The sequence below is a fragment of the Pectinophora gossypiella genome, chromosome 9 (assembly GCF_024362695.1).
Source record: "Pectinophora gossypiella chromosome 9, ilPecGoss1.1, whole genome shotgun sequence".
NCBI lineage: Eukaryota > Metazoa > Arthropoda > Insecta > Lepidoptera > Gelechiidae > Pectinophora > Pectinophora gossypiella.
The window spans coordinates 13,133,682-13,151,137 of NC_065412.1; the positions used below are offsets into that span (position 1 = coordinate 13,133,682).

At 36.8% G+C, this 17,456-nt stretch overlaps 3 protein-coding genes across 3 annotated transcripts; 2 read left to right on the forward strand and 1 right to left on the reverse strand.

The window, feature by feature from the left end:
• The first annotated feature begins 2,059 nt into the window (after positions 1–2,059).
• Positions 2,060–4,422, forward strand: LOC126369622 (vacuolar protein sorting-associated protein 51 homolog). Its single transcript, XM_050014131.1, has one exon. The coding sequence runs from the start codon at positions 2,199–2,201 to the stop codon at positions 4,302–4,304; it is 2,106 nt and encodes a 701-aa protein (XP_049870088.1). The 5' UTR covers positions 2,060–2,198; the 3' UTR covers positions 4,305–4,422.
• Positions 4,423–5,187: 765 nt separating this feature from the next.
• On the reverse strand, positions 5,188–15,066 carry LOC126369597 (uncharacterized). Its single transcript, XM_050014082.1, has 5 exons — positions 14,941–15,066; positions 14,033–14,710; positions 13,663–13,726; positions 6,595–12,931; positions 5,188–6,417 (listed from the first exon to the last, which is right to left on the reverse strand). Exons 2-5 carry the CDS (start codon positions 14,695–14,697, stop codon positions 5,963–5,965), a joined length of 7,521 nt encoding a protein of 2,506 aa, XP_049870039.1. The 5' UTR covers positions 14,698–14,710; positions 14,941–15,066; the 3' UTR covers positions 5,188–5,962.
• A 225-nt stretch (positions 15,067–15,291) lies between these two features.
• LOC126369732 (uncharacterized) lies at positions 15,292–16,029 on the forward strand. The gene is made up of 2 exons (XM_050014314.1): positions 15,292–15,562; positions 15,652–16,029. The coding sequence occupies exons 1-2, from the start codon at positions 15,424–15,426 to the stop codon at positions 15,876–15,878; spliced, it is 366 nt and encodes a 121-aa protein (XP_049870271.1). The 5' UTR covers positions 15,292–15,423; the 3' UTR covers positions 15,879–16,029.
• The last annotated feature ends 1,427 nt before the right edge of the window (positions 16,030–17,456 follow it).

Here is a 17,456-nt window from a genome sequence, read left to right on the forward strand (position 1 = left end):
TACAAATCTTAAGTCAGATATGGTTGCCCAATCCGTAAGCCAGGAAAATACCCGAGAAGACAGGCAATTGAAGATATTCTACATTTTTGTATAAATTGACCGGTAGATTAACAAGGATTGGTTATGTAGATAATGGATTGGTTAACAAACCATTCCCTCATACTAGACTCTTTTTGTCAGAAAGAACCCAAAATCATAATTGCCCAGTCCATATGACCCAAAGTCAGGAATAACACAATTTCGCTGTCTATTTTTACAATATGCCAGTGCAGCGAAGACAAGCAACTGAAAATATTCTATATTATTTTTACAAGACTAATAAGGATTTTGTAAGGATTGGTTATGTGATAATAGATTGGTTAATAAACCATCACCCGACATGGGTTAAGTCTTGAAACCTGGCCATATAATATAATACAAAATAAAATGAAAGTCCAGTCATTTCAGTAGGTAATTAAATTTACACATTTGAAACAGTTTATTTTAATATTTTATAATTACTTTTATAAGAGCATATTTATATATTTATACCACAGACCAAGTAGAGATGCTACGCACTAGACGGTAATGTTCCATAGTAAAAAAATTGCTCTGTGGAAACTGCTCTTATAGAACATGACAGCTCTTTTTTTAAATTGAATTATATGCCTTGGAAGTTAGTAGCTTTGGTTGGTAGCAATTTTAGCCTTTTTCAGCCTAAATCGCCTCCCCTTTTCACCCTATAAAATTTATTTATTTTCAATTGGAAGGGGAATTTGAATATGATGAGTAGTGCTATTTATTATTTTATTTTAGGCAATTATTTTGATATTGTTTCACTTTCTATATTTATCTACAGATAGAACACAAAAAAATAATTCCCTCAACAGAATGGACTAGGTATGGGTGTGGCGTTGTAGGATGTTTATTTGTTTCTGTCGATTTAGAGCTGTTGTGAGGTTATTATTATTTTTTTATTTTGTGTTTCTTATTTCAGATGCACCCATTTACTCCATTCCTCGACGCCCTAGATAAAGAAAGCGGGTGATTGTCACGAAAAAAATCTGACATCAATTTGTGCAAGAATGTACTCTGATTACATGAGATCCAAAAAAACAATCCATTAAAAAATAAAATAATAAATAGCACTACTCATCATGTTCAAATTCCCCTTCCAATTGAAAATAAATAAATTTTATAGGGTGAAAAGGGGAGGCGATTTAGGCTGAAAAAGGCTAAAATTGCTACAAAGCTACTATTTTTTTATTTTGGTTTTCCCCGAAGGGTAAGGCAAAGGGAACTATGCCCATACAGCCATGTCTTACGTATTTTTTTTCTTGATGATTAATGTAATGATGAAAGGTGATGATGATGAAACCTAAGCCCCCACCCTCGGAGTAGACTCCTACTCCGAACCCCAAACGAATTAACTCAAAAGTCCGCATAAACTAATTAAAGAAACAAAAAAAAAAGTCCGAATTAAAGAAACGAATTAAATAAACGAATTAATAAGTAATGAAGCGGCTTGTTGGAACGAAGCGAAAATAGGTAGGTACACTTCGTTTATTAAATATTCAGATATAATAAAACTATCGCCAATGTTTTCCGACTAACTTAATGCGACCATTAAACACCATTTCGTATTAATTATTTAGATTATTCAATGAAGAAAGCAGCCGTACCGTTTCCGTTCCCGCCAAAAAGCCATATAATGTGGTCGGTTTCAACAAATAAAGCTGAGGGCACTATTGGGCCTATATTTTGTCCTTGTCTAACATTATGATAATAAAAAATTGCCTAATGTAGCTACACGGTTAACTAATTAAAACGACGCATAGCAATGGAGTTTTGTGTCTATGATACTGACCCCTGATTGGCTGATAGAATAGGTGGCCGCCATCTTGGCTTCCAATTATTTGGATGTACATTACACGGATGGGCAATCCGTGTACGGACTGATAATTCGCAGCCAATATTTCCCGACCATGGATTGTACACGCACGTATTCCGTGTACATTGTTATGTACACGGATTATCAGGTCGTACATTACGTGGATGTACATTAACCGGACTCGACTGACTGTTGACGATGTTTGACACTTCACAATATTATTGGACTTTTATAATATTGGTGTGAATTTATTTAATTATTTCCAAGACACATAAAATAATACTATACGAATATATATCTAATAATTTAACTACAGCCCGCCACCACAATGGCCGAAGTTAAAGAGAACAGTGAAAATCCCCTCGATATAGATGGAAGTAACTTCAATCCCGATTTGTACCTAGATCGTCTCATGAAACATGCAAATTTAAAGCAAATAATGGACAAGGAAGCTGAAATTGTTACCCAGAGTCAGTTTCTGCAATCGGAGATGCAAACTTTAGTTTATGAAAACTATAACAAGTTCATTTCAGCAACAGAAACCGTAAGAAAAATGCGTTCAGATTTCCAAATCATGCAAGAAGAAATGAATAAATTGAGCGACAACATGAATAAAATAACGACATTCAGCGCACAGATTTCCGAATCATTAAAAGAAAGTGGTAATAATGTAAGTAGATTGTGTGGGACAAGACAGCTGCTGGACAAATTACAATTCTTATTTCTGCTGCCCTCACAGCTAAATAAAGCAATCATAGAAAATCGTTACGCAGACGCCGTCCACGACTATACACACGCTCAAAGAGTCCTATTGAAGTATGGAAATCAACCTTCATTTCAAAGCATCCAGACAGAATGCTATGAAATAATTTCTGAACTAAAAAAAACTTTAAGAGACAGATTACTCAATCCTGACGCATCTGCATCAGAGCTTGTTGAAAGTGTAGGGCTGTTGAGACAGCTGCAAGAAACTGACTCATCTCTCCAGGACATATTCTTAAACTGTGCTGAGAATAGACTCGATAAACATTTGCAGACTTTGAGTGCAATGGTAGAGATCACAGACATTTTAGAGTGGGTTGAAAAATGTAATAATTCACTTCTAGCTGATATAGGTATTGTTATATCATGTTATCATGAATTATTCCAGAATAGTAATACTACTCTCCCAGAATTTGCTAACAAGGTTATGACCCAAGTATTCCACTTATTTGAAGAAGTCATGAAAAGGCCAGAAAACAATGGAACAGAAATCTTGGTAAGAGGTCTAGATAAGTTTTTTAGAAAGTTGCAAGCAATGAGAGAAATAATTTCAAGTGATACAATGTCCGATAAGGCTGTAGAGGTCGTAATTCAGTGTATCAACCAGAAGGCTACAGGGCAGTACCAATCTATACAGACTCAGTTCAAAGACAGCCTAATGAGAGTGAGACAGTCTCTCGCCAGTAAAGGCACAGAGAATGCGGACCTCAAAGATATCCTGAATTCTCTACAAGTTTATCTGATGCAGAAAGTTCAAGCATCACTTCTAGATCTTATGGCATTCCTACAAAATAATCTGTCATTCGGTTTGAAACCTTGGTGTGTGAAAGCGGTTGCTGATGCCTGTTGGATGGTAATCTCGGAGACAATGGTCAACTTATCCGACATGGTTAAGAAAATGGCTGGGCCTCAAAGCTCAAATAACATTCCATTTGAATTACTCCTAATCCTAGCCAAGTTATGTCTGGAGATGCAAGAGAATGGAGTGACCACACTGCACAGTCATCTCCTGAAACTTTTGGAGGAAGCAGCCCCTGGGGTGACGATAGAGAACCGCGACACGAGCGGCGTGACCGTGTGCCTGTCTAGTGCGGCGCAGGCGGCGCTGGACGCGGAGGTGGCGCACATCGGGCAGACGGCGGCCCAGATGCTGCGCGTGTCGGTGCTGGCGCGAGACTGGCTGCGCGCCCCGGAGCCGCGCGGACCGCGCGCCGTGTGCCGCCGCGTCGTGGAGACGCTCGCCGGCGCCGACGCCGCCGCCGCGCAGCTGTTCCCCGCGAGCGTCAAGCCGTCGAGCGACTCCAGCCGACGTACTATCTGGTCGCGGACGACGACCGCTTTCTCGCCGATTAACCGGCTGTTCTCGGAGCGGATCGAGGTGTTCGGGCCGGCGGGCGCGGACCGCGGCGCGCTGGCAGAGGGCGCGCTCAAGGTGGCACTGAAGGCGCTGGTGGAGTGCGTGCGGGTGCGCACGTTCGGGCGGCACGGGCTGCAGCAGCTGCAGGTGGACGCGCACTTCCTGCAGGCGCGGCTGGCGGCGGCCGCCCCGCCGCGCACCGAGCGCCTGCTCACGGCGCTGCTGGAGGACGCGCTCGCCTCCGCGCAGCTGCGCTGTGTCGACCCGCAGCTTATGGAGCCCAGCATAGTCGACATTATATGCGAGAGAGGTTAAACCAACCATTTGAACGGGTTAGGGTTGCCAACGTTGATCGATAGTTCGGCAACACAGCATGTGTATATTTCGCCTAAATTATGTATGTGTATGAAATAAAATAAAAATACATTACTGATTTATTTGTATTATATTTAACCCATAAAATTGCATCATCATCATCATATTAAAAATAATGATATCCATCTACATTATAAAACTCTTTAAATGCTTCTAAAACATAATTGTATTTTACGAGATGACATACAATTTGTATTTTCGAAATCGATTAAAATTATTTTTCATTAGTCACGAATTATCATAAACATTATATTAAATTAAAAACAACATAATAATTATATTACCATACAAACAGAATGTATATAATTTTGGTCCTAGTTCACTAGTATTACAAAATTGAAACAGTTGAAACCGCAGCAATATCTTTGAAAGTTTGCGCGGGCGGGCACAGTACAGCCGCTGATACATCTTTCAATAATACAATTATTATCTTTTCCTATATAATTAAATCCCGCACCAAAAAGCTCCACAATTACTAATCAAAAACTCCCACTTGCAATTTGGAAACTACAACATAGAGACCTGCAATGTATCAACTGCAAATATTAGACATTTGATGAGTGGTGTATTTTTATATAGACACATATTTTTAAAATTACACGGATACAATTATTATGCCTACAGTTAAAAGGTAGGTGAATTCTTACACATAACATATAACAACTTAATGTACATACTCTTAATACAAGTTATTTGATAATGAATTCTTAACTTGATAACTGATTATTGACCTTCATTCCAATATCTTGTATTTAGAGAAACATCTCTAATATTGGGTTGCTGTAGAAGCATTCCTTCTGTATTCACAAATTATTGATATTCATATTCTTTAAAACGCCACGAGTTACTCGTCGGTGTAAATACAATTTATATTTAGTCGAATTTGAGCTTCAGACGATAATCGTGTAAAGCAAGCGACCTCGTAATTGTTCCGACACAAAATCACCATATTGCAATTCGGGACGCCAAGTCACGCTTTCCGCGCTCGCGCCATGCTTGTCACCAACATCAACGAACGCATCAATTATAACTACATAGTCCATATATTTGATATAGAAAATCGGTAGATTTAGCTATGTTAGCTCATTCAATATTTGGCTGGGGAAGTCAACATAGAATTCATCAATGTCGCTCATCTCCACTTTCATTAATTAAGACTTAAAAACAATTAGACCTCATCTACAAAAGTATTTCAAACCAGTAAATTAAATAATCATCTACGTGTGACGCACACGAAAATACAAACTGAAATTGCACTTTCTACAATAACAAAGGCTGACTCTTAATACTAACGAAAACATAAATATTTTACTCTTATAAAACGTCTAAATAGATCGAATTGACAAAATTATAATCTATGATTTTTAGTTCGCTCATTTACATATCATAGACAAGATCAACGCTGCAACATTACCAAAAATATTATTCGATGGTAGATCACTAGATTTGTAAAAATACTTCTATATATATTACATGGTCCGTCTGTTACATTATTGTGAGCGTCGCGTTGCATTTTATCTAAAATAATCTAGCGATTCGTCTATTCCGTGCCCGGCTTCCGCTCCCGAATAATTCAGTCCTGCCGCGCCCGCGCCGGCTCACTTCCTCAGTTTATCTATAATCTTTTTCATTTTCTCGGGCACGGGCACACCTCGGTGCGCGGCCGACTTTCGCGCCTTCAAAGCGGACGTCGCCCCCGCGGGAGACGCGTCGCGGACCGAGCGGCGCGCCGGCTTCCCGGGGGGGCGGCCCGGCTTGCCGGCGTCGCTGCGGGCGCTGGACTTCCTCGAGTCGGTGGCTTGGGGCTTGCCGCCGTCGCTTCGGGCGCTGGATTTCCTCGAGTCAGTGGCTTGAGGTTTGCCGGCGGACGCGGACTTGCGCGCGGCGGGGGCGGCTGGGGCGGCGGGGGCGAGCGGGGCGGCGGGCGGCTGGTCGTCGAGGCGGCGGCGGCGCACGCGCGGCGGCGTGTGCGCCAGCGACGTGTGTCGCGCCAGCAGCGCCGCGCTGTTGAACAGCTGCCCGCAGTCGCAGCGGTGCTCCACCTCCCCTCTGCCTGTAATCAGTCACTTTACATTTAATATTGCCCTTCATGGACACATCGGGTCGAACGGATCCAAATAAGAATAAAAACTATTATTCAAAGCCGGATGTAAACTATAGTTGAAAAACTGTGCATTTTATGATAACTAAGGACTAAATCGTTAATAAAGAAAATTAAAACAATACTCACGTCGTTTAATTTCTTTCACAGGCGATATTTTTTCTTTGTGTTTCGCTGTTACCGATTTTCCTAACGACTTCCTCCTCGCTATGCCGCTGAGGGTCTTTCGCTTCTCGCCGAGCGGTTTTCTCTTTTCCTTGGGTGTCTTTTCTGGCTCTGTGGTCTGCGTAGGCTTTTCAGGGAAAGAATATTTAACATCACTGTCGTCCGAATCTGTAGAAGACACGGGCTCCACTTTTGTATTTCTTGAAGTGTTTACTTGTGTGTTGATTATGTCACTCTTCTCAGTCAATTTTGCCTTTAAACGTGGAATCTTAGGTGGATGTTGTAGCGAGGTTCGCCTCTTTACTAAATCTTTGGAATTCGGTCTTTCGATTTGAAGAGAGTTGCGTTTCCGCGCTTTAACTTTCATAAATACTTTCCCCTTCAAGTTTTCTTCAATGAAATCTGGATTTAACATGTAACGTACCTCGTCATCATCACTCGACTCAACTGCCGCACTTTCAGGCACGTTGTCGGGTGCAATATTGGGTTTGTCTCGTTTTATCACAGGTGAAGAGCCCTTGCCTTTTACAAATAATTTCTTTTTGGCCGCAGTAATAACTTTGAGTGGAAGATCGTCTTCGGATTTCGGTGCCACTTTCTTAATTTTATGTGGTATTTTTGGCGCATTTTCGGTAGCTTCCGCAATAGAGCTTATGGGTTCTTCAGAATCTCTCTTACTGGGCAAAGTAATTTGCTCCGAAAGCTTCATGCCATCCTTAGATAAACTGGCTTCTTTGTCTGGTATTTCTTGAACTTCTTTTTCAATAACAGGCACCGACTTATCATCCATCTTTTCGGAAGTGGTAACCTGTTCGATATTTTTAACAGCCGGAGTTGGTTCAAGTTCAACTTCAGTTGCCTTTTCTTTATCAGTTTCGCTTTTTTCGGTAATATCATTCTTATTTTCCTCCAATTGCTTAGCTTGTTTCGCAGCAGTCTGTTTCTTTTTCCTTTGACAATTTATTGAATGTTTATTCAATGAATGCTCATTAGGAAAGACCATGTAACAAAGGGGACATTCATGGATAATATCTTTCGTGGATAGACTACTTTTAACACTCTTAACACTTTTATCATCTGATTTGTCAGAACTTGTTTCCACATGTTGTTCTCTATGTTCGATTAATTGATGCAAATTTCGGAAAGGTTTCTTACAAATGTCACACTTGTAAGGCGGCGTAGGTGACCCCTTCTCAGCACTGGGCTGAACCTGAGACGTGCTCTTCTGTTTGTTAATGCATGAATGAGTCGCGCGATGTTCAACCAGATGGTGTAATTTTCGAAATGATTTATCGCACTGCTCGCAACGGAATGCTGCACTTAAATCCTCATTTTGCTTAGAGTCCTGATCTTTTTTGCTTTTGTTGTCTACGCTTTGCTCATAAGAGCTCTTTCTAGATGGCCTAGACGGAGCATTATTTTGATTATGTATTAGTCGATGCTGCACTAAGTGATGTAGCATCCTGAATTCCTTCTTGCACACTTCGCAACTGAAAACCGACTTATCACCGACTTGGGCATCGGTTTCTGCTTGTTTATTCGCAGTTTCTTTCTTATGAAGTAGTTTGTGGTTTACCAAATAGGATAACTGTCGGAAAGTTTTACCGCAGTGTTCACAAGAAAGCATCGATGTTTTATACTCAGCTTTAGTTTTTGTCACTTTTTTAGATTCTTGTGATTTCGCGTTTTCACGTTTCTCAGCCCTTTCTTTCATTGGGGTATCTTCTATGACAATTATGTCTTCTTTACCATCAGAGCTTTTTTCCTTAGATTTTCGCTTTTTCGGCGTACTTTTCTTTGGTGCCGAGTCTTCTGAATCTACATCATCATCATCATATTTACTACTTATAGATTTGGAATCAGAGTCCCGCAGCCTCGATCTCCGAGTGCTTCGTTTGTCAGAGTCGGAGCGGTTAGGAGATGGTCCAGTGCAATGTTTTACATGTTTGAAAACAACATTTTCAGATCGAAACAGTTTATTACATATGGGACACACAATGTTTTCGTTTATTTTTCCCATAGTCCAGTTTTCTCTAATCATTATGTCATCTTCATCAGAGTCATCTTCGTCCGTAGTAAACGAATCTTTCTTTTGTTTGGCATCAATAAGGCGAGGCCTCTTCTGTGGGCTCGATGCGTTACTTTTGGCTGGGGTACCTTCCGGCAAAGGGTACTTTCTTGGCCGACCGCGGCCTCTCTTCACGGTTGTTACTTGCTGGCTATTATCAGTGCTAACCACAGCAGGACTAGCTTTTAAGGTTTCGGATTGGGTTTCTATTAATTCAGCGGCTTTAACCAAGTTATCTATTGCAGAAGCAGCATCTTTGTGACTAACAACAGCATTATTCTGAATTGCTGTTTCTTTAAGTGTATTTTTAGACTGATCCTGTTGACGCATAGAATCTTCAGCCACGTTACTACGGCCGAGTAGATATGATTTTTTCGGCACGAGAGCCTTAGAATTCTTCTCCAATTTAGTATCTTCAATTTTTCGTTTCTTTTTAGGTGATTCATCTATTGCTAGATCTCTTGGAACAATTAATTCTAATTCAGGTGTTTCAACTGGTGTCAAAACTTGTTTCCGCTGATGTTTACTTTTGACTTTTGGTTCATCTTGTGTTTTGATTTCGTCGATGGAGTCGAGAACATCAGAGTCGAGTGAGTCACCAACACTATTAGTGATCGACTCGTTATCTAATACTTGTTTTTTCATCGGTGATAGGTCTCGTCCTCGTACGTTTAATTGATTTTGTGGGAAGGCAGCATTGGAATCCAAAAATACAACTTTCACAGGTTTATCCTCAATTATGGTTATAGGTGACTCCATCGGGCGTTTTGTAGTAGTCAGCGCAGACTGATAAGCTAATTGCAATTTTGATTGATAACTTTCTTCGTTAACAGGCACAATCTTTGAATTAATTTGAATGGTGTTCATTGGGTTACTAACCATTATTGGTTTTTGCTTTGGAAGCACCACAGCTTTGGATTCAAGGGGAACTACTTCATTTTTGGCGTCTTTTTTATTTGTATCCTTAGGTACTACACTATGTGTCACATTATGTTGTTTATTGCCTTCAAAATTAACAGTCAGACGATTTTCATAAGTAATAGAGTTTCTTCTCGCAAACTGCTCAAAATCTTTCTCAGTGATGATAGTTTCTTTCTTAGAAGCATCAATATTTCTTTGTTCTGCTACTTTATCGATAGTTGGTAATGCGACAATTTTAGACACTATATTTTTTGGTTTTAAGTTAATGTCTCCAGTAATTGGCTCATGCTCAATAACTTCATCTTCAGAGTCCAAGTCTATGATAGTGTCCTGAGTAGTTTTTTGAACAAATGGTACACTTGGCTTATTATTGACCTTGTTAGCAGCTAACTTCTTGCAATCCGCTTTTGCATATGTTTTAATATCGCGATGATAAACTTTGGGCAATTCATGAGGGGGTCTCTCTATAAAGGGAATTCCGTGTAATTCATTCATTTTCGACTCTATGGCGTCCAATGCCGAAGATTGTTTTTCTTTCGGTTTGATATTATCGACAGAAATAGATTCCGATTTGTGTTTTATAACTTCCTTTGGTAAACTCTCTTTATGTGTGGTAGTCACAGCTCTATTTATAATACCTTCTATAGTTTTATCGATTAAATCTTGATTATTTATTTCTTTCCGCTGTGGTACTTCTTGTTTATTGACACTTAAAGTACCCACTGTAGCTTTAGGAAGTACTTTTTTACTTGTCTGTGCTATTTCAGTCTTTACACTTGGTTTAGGTAAAGGTGGTTGTGGTTTCTTTAACACTTGTGATTCTGTTTTCACAGGTACCTTGGTTTCACGGGAGGCAGCGGGTTTATTTATAAATGTAGGTGCCTCATTCTTAATGTTTAGTTTGGAAGCTTCTTGAGTCTTGAGAGATAAGGCATTACATGCAGACTGCCTTTGGCTATCAATTTTTTTAAGTACATCCCTTCTATTTAGATCATTTGCCTGCTTTAACGACTTAGTGTTGGAAGACGTAGTAGGAATCTTAGTTTCCTTTATTTTATTTAAAAACTCTTGTCTGTTTGCTTCAGTCCATTTCCCGAAAGGAACAGCAATATTACTGATTTTAATAGGTTGTTGGTCTAAACTTGTAGTTTCCCTCTTAATATTAGGTTTAGTTTGGCTAATTATTGTTACTGCAGATTCATTTATTTTTACATTATCATTCGCGTTGTCTTTGTGGTCTTTTATAATTTCCTTTTTATATAAAATTGTCTGCTTAGCGTCTTCTTTTTGCTTTACAAGTGTTTCAGTCACTCCTTTATTACTCTGTTTGACTTGCTCAATTGAAATATTTTGAACAGATTTTGGAATAATTTCTTGCTTATTTTGTTTAACTTGGTCTTTAGTAATATTTTGTCCAAGTTTTTCTGACATTTCTTTATTTAACTGTTTACCATCATCATCCTTTAAAATATTGTGTGACCTTTTTTCAGAGACTTCTTTAGGTATCTGTTTGTCTTTGGAAATATTCTGTGTAGATTTATCAGAAATATTTATGTTTAAGTGTCTGTCTTTGGTTATCAAAACATCTTGAGTGGCTTTTTTAAAGACCTCTTTGTTTATCTTGTCTAGTTTTTTCAAAATATCTTGTGACGGCTTTTCTGAAACATCTTTACTTTTCAGGTTCTCTTGCTTTTCCAAAACATTTTGTACAGAAACTTGTTTGCAAATGTTATTATCTTGCTCTTTAAACATACTCTGTGTAGCTCTTTCAGAGACTTCTTTATTTATGTGTAAGGCTTGGCCTTTTGTAATGTTCTGTGCTTGCTCAGATGCCTTTTCAGACACTTTACATATTGGTTTGTCGTCGTCTTTCGTAATTTTGTTTGGTGGGTTATCAATGTCTTCTTTTTTATTGGTTTTCTCCTGTGCTTTTGTAATATTCTGTTGAGGTTTCGCAATGGATTCCATAATGTTCTGTTTATCTTGGGCTTTGTGACCTTTCTCGACATTTTCTCCTTTCTCAGGGTGATCATTTATAGCAGACACAAAACTTTTCGGGACTTCTAAGGTAGATTGAGTTCCTTGTTTAAGTTCTTTTAAATTGTCTCCTTTGGGATTCTCCATTTTATTTGCTGGTTCTGATAAAGCAGTTCCAGCAATATCGATAGGATTTTGCGTTTCATGGGGCTGACCTTCAGGATTTATATCTAAATCTTTGCAAGATGTTTCAGAGCTATCCCTGTTTATCTTAGAATCTGCGGCATTTTTAGGTTCAATTTGATTACCCCCTTCAATGTCTGTTTCTTTCTGTGAATCAGTTTCTTCAGGCAAATTAGAAGAAGTTTGTTCTAAACTAAAAGCCTCTTTAATTTCGGTTTTAGTTTTGATTTCCGAAGCTTCTTGCGCGGAAAGAATCTGGCAACTCTCAGGCTTGCTTACTTCCAAACAAGGTTTGGTAGTCTGTATATCCTTTGAGGGAGTTATATTAGAATTATCATCTTTAACACAGATAGTGCCATCCGGTAATTTATCACATAGCTGATTTGCATTTTCAATCATATCAACTTTCCCGTTTTCCTTAATCTTATTATCTATATTTTCCTTAATATTTACTGTAGCACTTGTTACTTTCTGAGTTACTCCAATATCAACAGTTTTCTCTTCACTCTTTGGAGTATCCTCTACTTTCTTAGATATATCTTCTGTTTCAACTTTTGTACAGAATTTAGGTATGTCTACTGTGTCAGTCATTTCAGCTCCAAGTTCTTCTATGATCTGTATATCCTTTTGACCCGCATTCTCAACTTGTATGTCAACTAGTTTCTTTGAATGATCTTCTTTAGTCTCAGTTACAATGTCTGGTTTCTCTATTTCACATGTATCATGTTCAGGCTTTAAGTCATCGTCTTTATTTTTAGTCAGTGAATCTGTTGGTCGCTTATTACTGCCATCTGTATGCACTTCAATAGTTTTTACATTGTCCAAATGCCTATTGGGATGTAACTGCAAGTCCACCATGGTCTTAGTCAGAGGTATACCTTCCTTGTTGGGAGTAGAATGAATAACTGGAGATTTACGGGTCTCATTCAATTTCATTGTCTTTCCAAATAAGTTTATTTCAGATTTGGTTTCAGGAGGTACCAGTTTGTTAGTGGGTTCCATATCATTACTTGTTGTAGGTGTCACTGTTTCCTGCTGTAAAGGCTTCTTCCTCTCTACAGACTTATTTCCAGTTGGATCATTTATGACTTTGTTGATGTCTTTAATGGGAACATGAGAAGCACTCTTTTCAACAGTCTTTGCTTGCGAGGGCTGAAAAATATAATAAAATGCATATCACAATAATAATACTATCAAAAAAAAAACAGAAAATTTAAAGTCTTTTATAAAACAATTAAAATTATTTCTACTAAATAAATGATTTCATAATATTGAAGTTTTAAGTTTTATAATGACCAAGATATACAGATTGTTGGATAACATGCTTAGGTAAGTATGTTGTATTGTGTATTTACTTGAGTACTTTATTTCATTTGTATTGTTAACAAATCATTATCGTTAAGTTAATAAATAATAGAATTTTAAAATATATATATAATTTAGACTGTGCTATATATTATCATATAATAATTTTGCATGTGTATAATAATTTTGTTACCTTTAACTTATTTAATTCATAATTTTCTATGTTACTTAATAATATTGTTATAATGAAACTGTTGGCACCTCATATGTTGATGTGCCCTTGTAGGGTGTCACATGTACCTAATACCGTGTATGTTACACCTAACTGCTTGTGAATTTGCAATGAATAAATGAATATGCATTATATATATAAGTTATAATTCAAGTAAAGAAGCGTTTTATTAGAGGAAGTAACATTTACTTAATGGAATCTGCCAACTGATATGTTGCCACCATGTTGTTTACTCGAGGTCTTCTTGGTAGAGTGAAATCAGTGAGTGTATGATTTGTTACATGTTTTTACTAAATAAATTAGACTTAATAGTAAATAAATATATTAGGAATAATGAAAATCTTACCCCTTCTTTTGGTACTTCAATTTCTATTTCTTCATAAACTTCTAAATTTCCTTCCTCATTTTCACTGTAATGAGCAATTAATAAATTAATGAATTATGGGACACTCTGTATTATTTATTATTTCTAATGTATGTATGCAAGCAAAGGCCAAAAATATCATTGAGCTCATATTTACTGAAGACAATTAAATATCAGTATCAAGAAGTTTGTATGACTCTTACTATTTTTATACTTCATAGAGTGTAATTTTTTCTTCAATAATATTTTATTCTTTCTCTTCCAAAATGCTAATTTAAGTTAGACCAGTATTGATTGAGTAATAGTAAAAAAACAGATAAAACATTTGAATACAGTTTGTAAAGGTACTCACCGCACTTTCAAAAACTTGAAGCTGGGTTGTTGTGGGTCATCCACAGCAATCTGCACTGCAGCCAGCTCCTCCTCGCCCTCCTTGCGGTACAGGTACAGTCCATTGCCAATATCTATTGCATTGACATTCTTCCCATCAATCTGCAGCATCACCTCAGTATCCTTACTAGCAACAGCCGCCTCACTATCCATAGAGTCAGTCATATCCTCAGATTTTTGAAATGGAATCCCAGCATTCTCCATCAATTTCATTTCAGGATTAGACTTATCATCAATTTCAACAACATTATCATCAATAACGAGTTCATCACCATCATACGAGTTATCATTGTCGTCAAATATAGCCACTCCTCCTGATAAAATATTGGCTGCTTCAATTTGTTTACCCAATTTGTAACTATCTAGCAGATCATTCTTTTTCGGAATCGGCGACAGGTTAGATATGAGTTCGTCATTTCCAGTGATCGCTTTATCAGGCTCGGCAGAGGATGCTAAAGAGACATCTTTTATTGGTGAAATATCAAATGAGGAGTCTTCTTCACCCAAAGAAAAGTATTTGGAGCTTTCGTTAGCGGTAATGTAGGCTTCATTTGGAGAGGCTGTACTATCCAGAGAGGAGTCGCGCGAGCCTCCGGGTTCACCCCGCAATTGAACAAGTCTATCCATTTTCACACCTCATCTGCCGTGATAAGAGATTAAATATTTCGTCAAAAAGTACAAATTATGTGTAAAATAGCACTAAAACAGTGGTATACAGAAATAATCGAAGGTTATTTTATAGCGCCTAGGTCAATAGCAACAATTTACAGAGAAACTTTTTAGTAGAACAAGCGATAATGAAACTGTGACACTTTTGATAAATACCTAAATTAAAGAATAATATCGAGTGATATTAATGAAATAACTTACAGATGTTAACGTTAATGTAGTTTATACGCAAAAAACAGAAGAAAACAACGTTTTGCTAATATTTTTGTGACAAAATTTATAAAACAACACAACAGCAAAACATCAAAGATTATAGTTGGATTAAAGATGGACGCCAAATGCCAATGTTGCCATTATTTTTCTAAATGTTTTGTACTATGCATGCACCGATTTTTCATTCAACATGGCCGATCTGCAATCCGACTGAGTAATAATTGGGTCGTGAATAGACACCATTCTGCTTTATTTATTGATCAGTATATTGTTACCACATGTTAAAAATAACTATATTCAAAACATAGGTATTCAAAACCAGAAAAAAAAGAAGTCAAAGACACTTTGCTTTTTTACTTTTTCATTGAGCTGCTCGTTATTTTGAAAAATATTTTTGTTGATGTTTCAAGTAGAAGACTCGTACTGTGGTTATCATTTACTTACAAGTGAAGTGAAGAAGAAAGTTGAAAAATGGCTCCAAGAGAAACAAAGTTAACGCCAAAAGTACAACGAGTTATCGTTAAAACAAATACCACGAAAAAGCCGACCTCTTCGACAATTAAAAAACCGATGTCCACTAGAAAGCCGATAGAACAAACTCCCCTTAAAGGTATGTAATACGATGATTTGCGACATGATAGTTATTTCCTGGTGAAATCCTAAGTATGAAACTTAATTTTGGGTATTTTTCTTTTACAGTGAATAACGTAAAAATGAACATGGGAGATAGATCAAACTCGACGATGACGGCTGCGACTCCAAGGCCTAAAGAGAACAAGCCAGTTCCTTGTCCTGGCAGCGTTACCAAGAGCGCTAAAAAGTCCTGGAAGCGCCGTCCTAAGCCTGCACACTCCGGCGTCCCAGTTCCGGAGAAAATGAAGAGGATTCTTCAACAACAACTCCAAGACTCTGACTGTAGTCTTTGAACTACTTCCAAAGAAAAGGTAATGACTTGAATTGTGCTAGAAACATAAGAGTTCATAGAAAACATGTACTGAATTACACTTATGTACCTATGTAAGTAAATATGGTAGGTATCTACTGAGAAAATCAAAAATTTCTCCATCTTTGTAAATATATATATTTTTGATTAAACATTATACCTGGTTAGATGTAGCTTTTTAGTCATATTAACAGTTACTAAATAAGTAGATCTAGACAAAAGGTGTTACAGTTTTGTAAACTAAATATTGATAAATAAATTATTTGATACACTTTGACATAGGCGGTACAGGAGTATGGCAATAATACCTACTTGTATAGTAAAAAAAAATATGATGATAATAATTGATGATAGATATGATGACAGTAATCTATTTATATAGCTACACTAATTATTCTTATAGTACCTGTATCTGCCAAATAACAATAATATTAAAAGAGGGGATAATTGACAACATTTGATTTGATTTTTTTTTGTACCTCTGACTACCCCAATTCGGTATATGTATAGTATATGTGTAATTGTGAGTTTATATTATGTTATATTACTACACAACTGCATGTTTCCACTCATATATCTAATCTGTATTTTCTTAAATAATTACCTATAACAGTTATAATTATATAACTGTTATATTGTTCTGTTGTGTTGTATTTTAATATTAATTATAATACACACAATTATTAATGTAAATAATTTAGTCTAAAAAGAGACTGATTTTAGAGTTATGTTTTACAAAATATTCACAGTTTCACTTGTATAAATATATCTTTATCATTTAATAGTGTTTTTGAATAAACCACTATGTCCGTCAATGATCCCTTGGGCAAGGAAACATCCTGAGAAAGTATCGGATAGTGCTTGCTTAGATGAATTGATTCTGTGTGGCCTTTTAACCCCCCTGTTTAAATGTTCCATAACAATCACACTCAGTGTTCTGAATGTTTCTCTGTTGAGTAGGTATTTATATTCCAACATTTACCTGAAAAGTTATCATCTTTCTCTACCTACTTGTTGTGATGTGTTGGGTTGGAAAGTATTTAATAATGATTTATAGGTATAATATTTCAAGATTTTTAAAAACATTTTGGTTCATTTGAAATGCACATTATTTTTGTATATTTATTCAGTCATGTCATGTATCATTCAGAAATGATTTTACATGTTAAATAACAACTTTTCTTGATGTAAAGTAAATTGTGCTCCTTTTTTTATGAAAAGGAACATGTCTTGAAATTTTAAATATTCACCTAGTTATAATATTCATCAACAATTATCAAATTATAGTTACGCAATAATTATGTATTTTTAGTATATTTTAGTATATACAAAAATATTTTGCTGCTGAAATGCTGGCCATTAAGTAAAATAACAAATTAAAATAATATCTAGTGCCATTAAAAATATGTTGGTTGATTAAAATTAATTTCTAAAAATTATCTTGTTTTTTTTTAATTTTTCATATTCTTTTCATAATACTTTTATAAATAATGAATTTTATAGTCAACGGTCTGTAGTACATACTGCATTTTAAATTGTGATAAATATGATATGATCACAA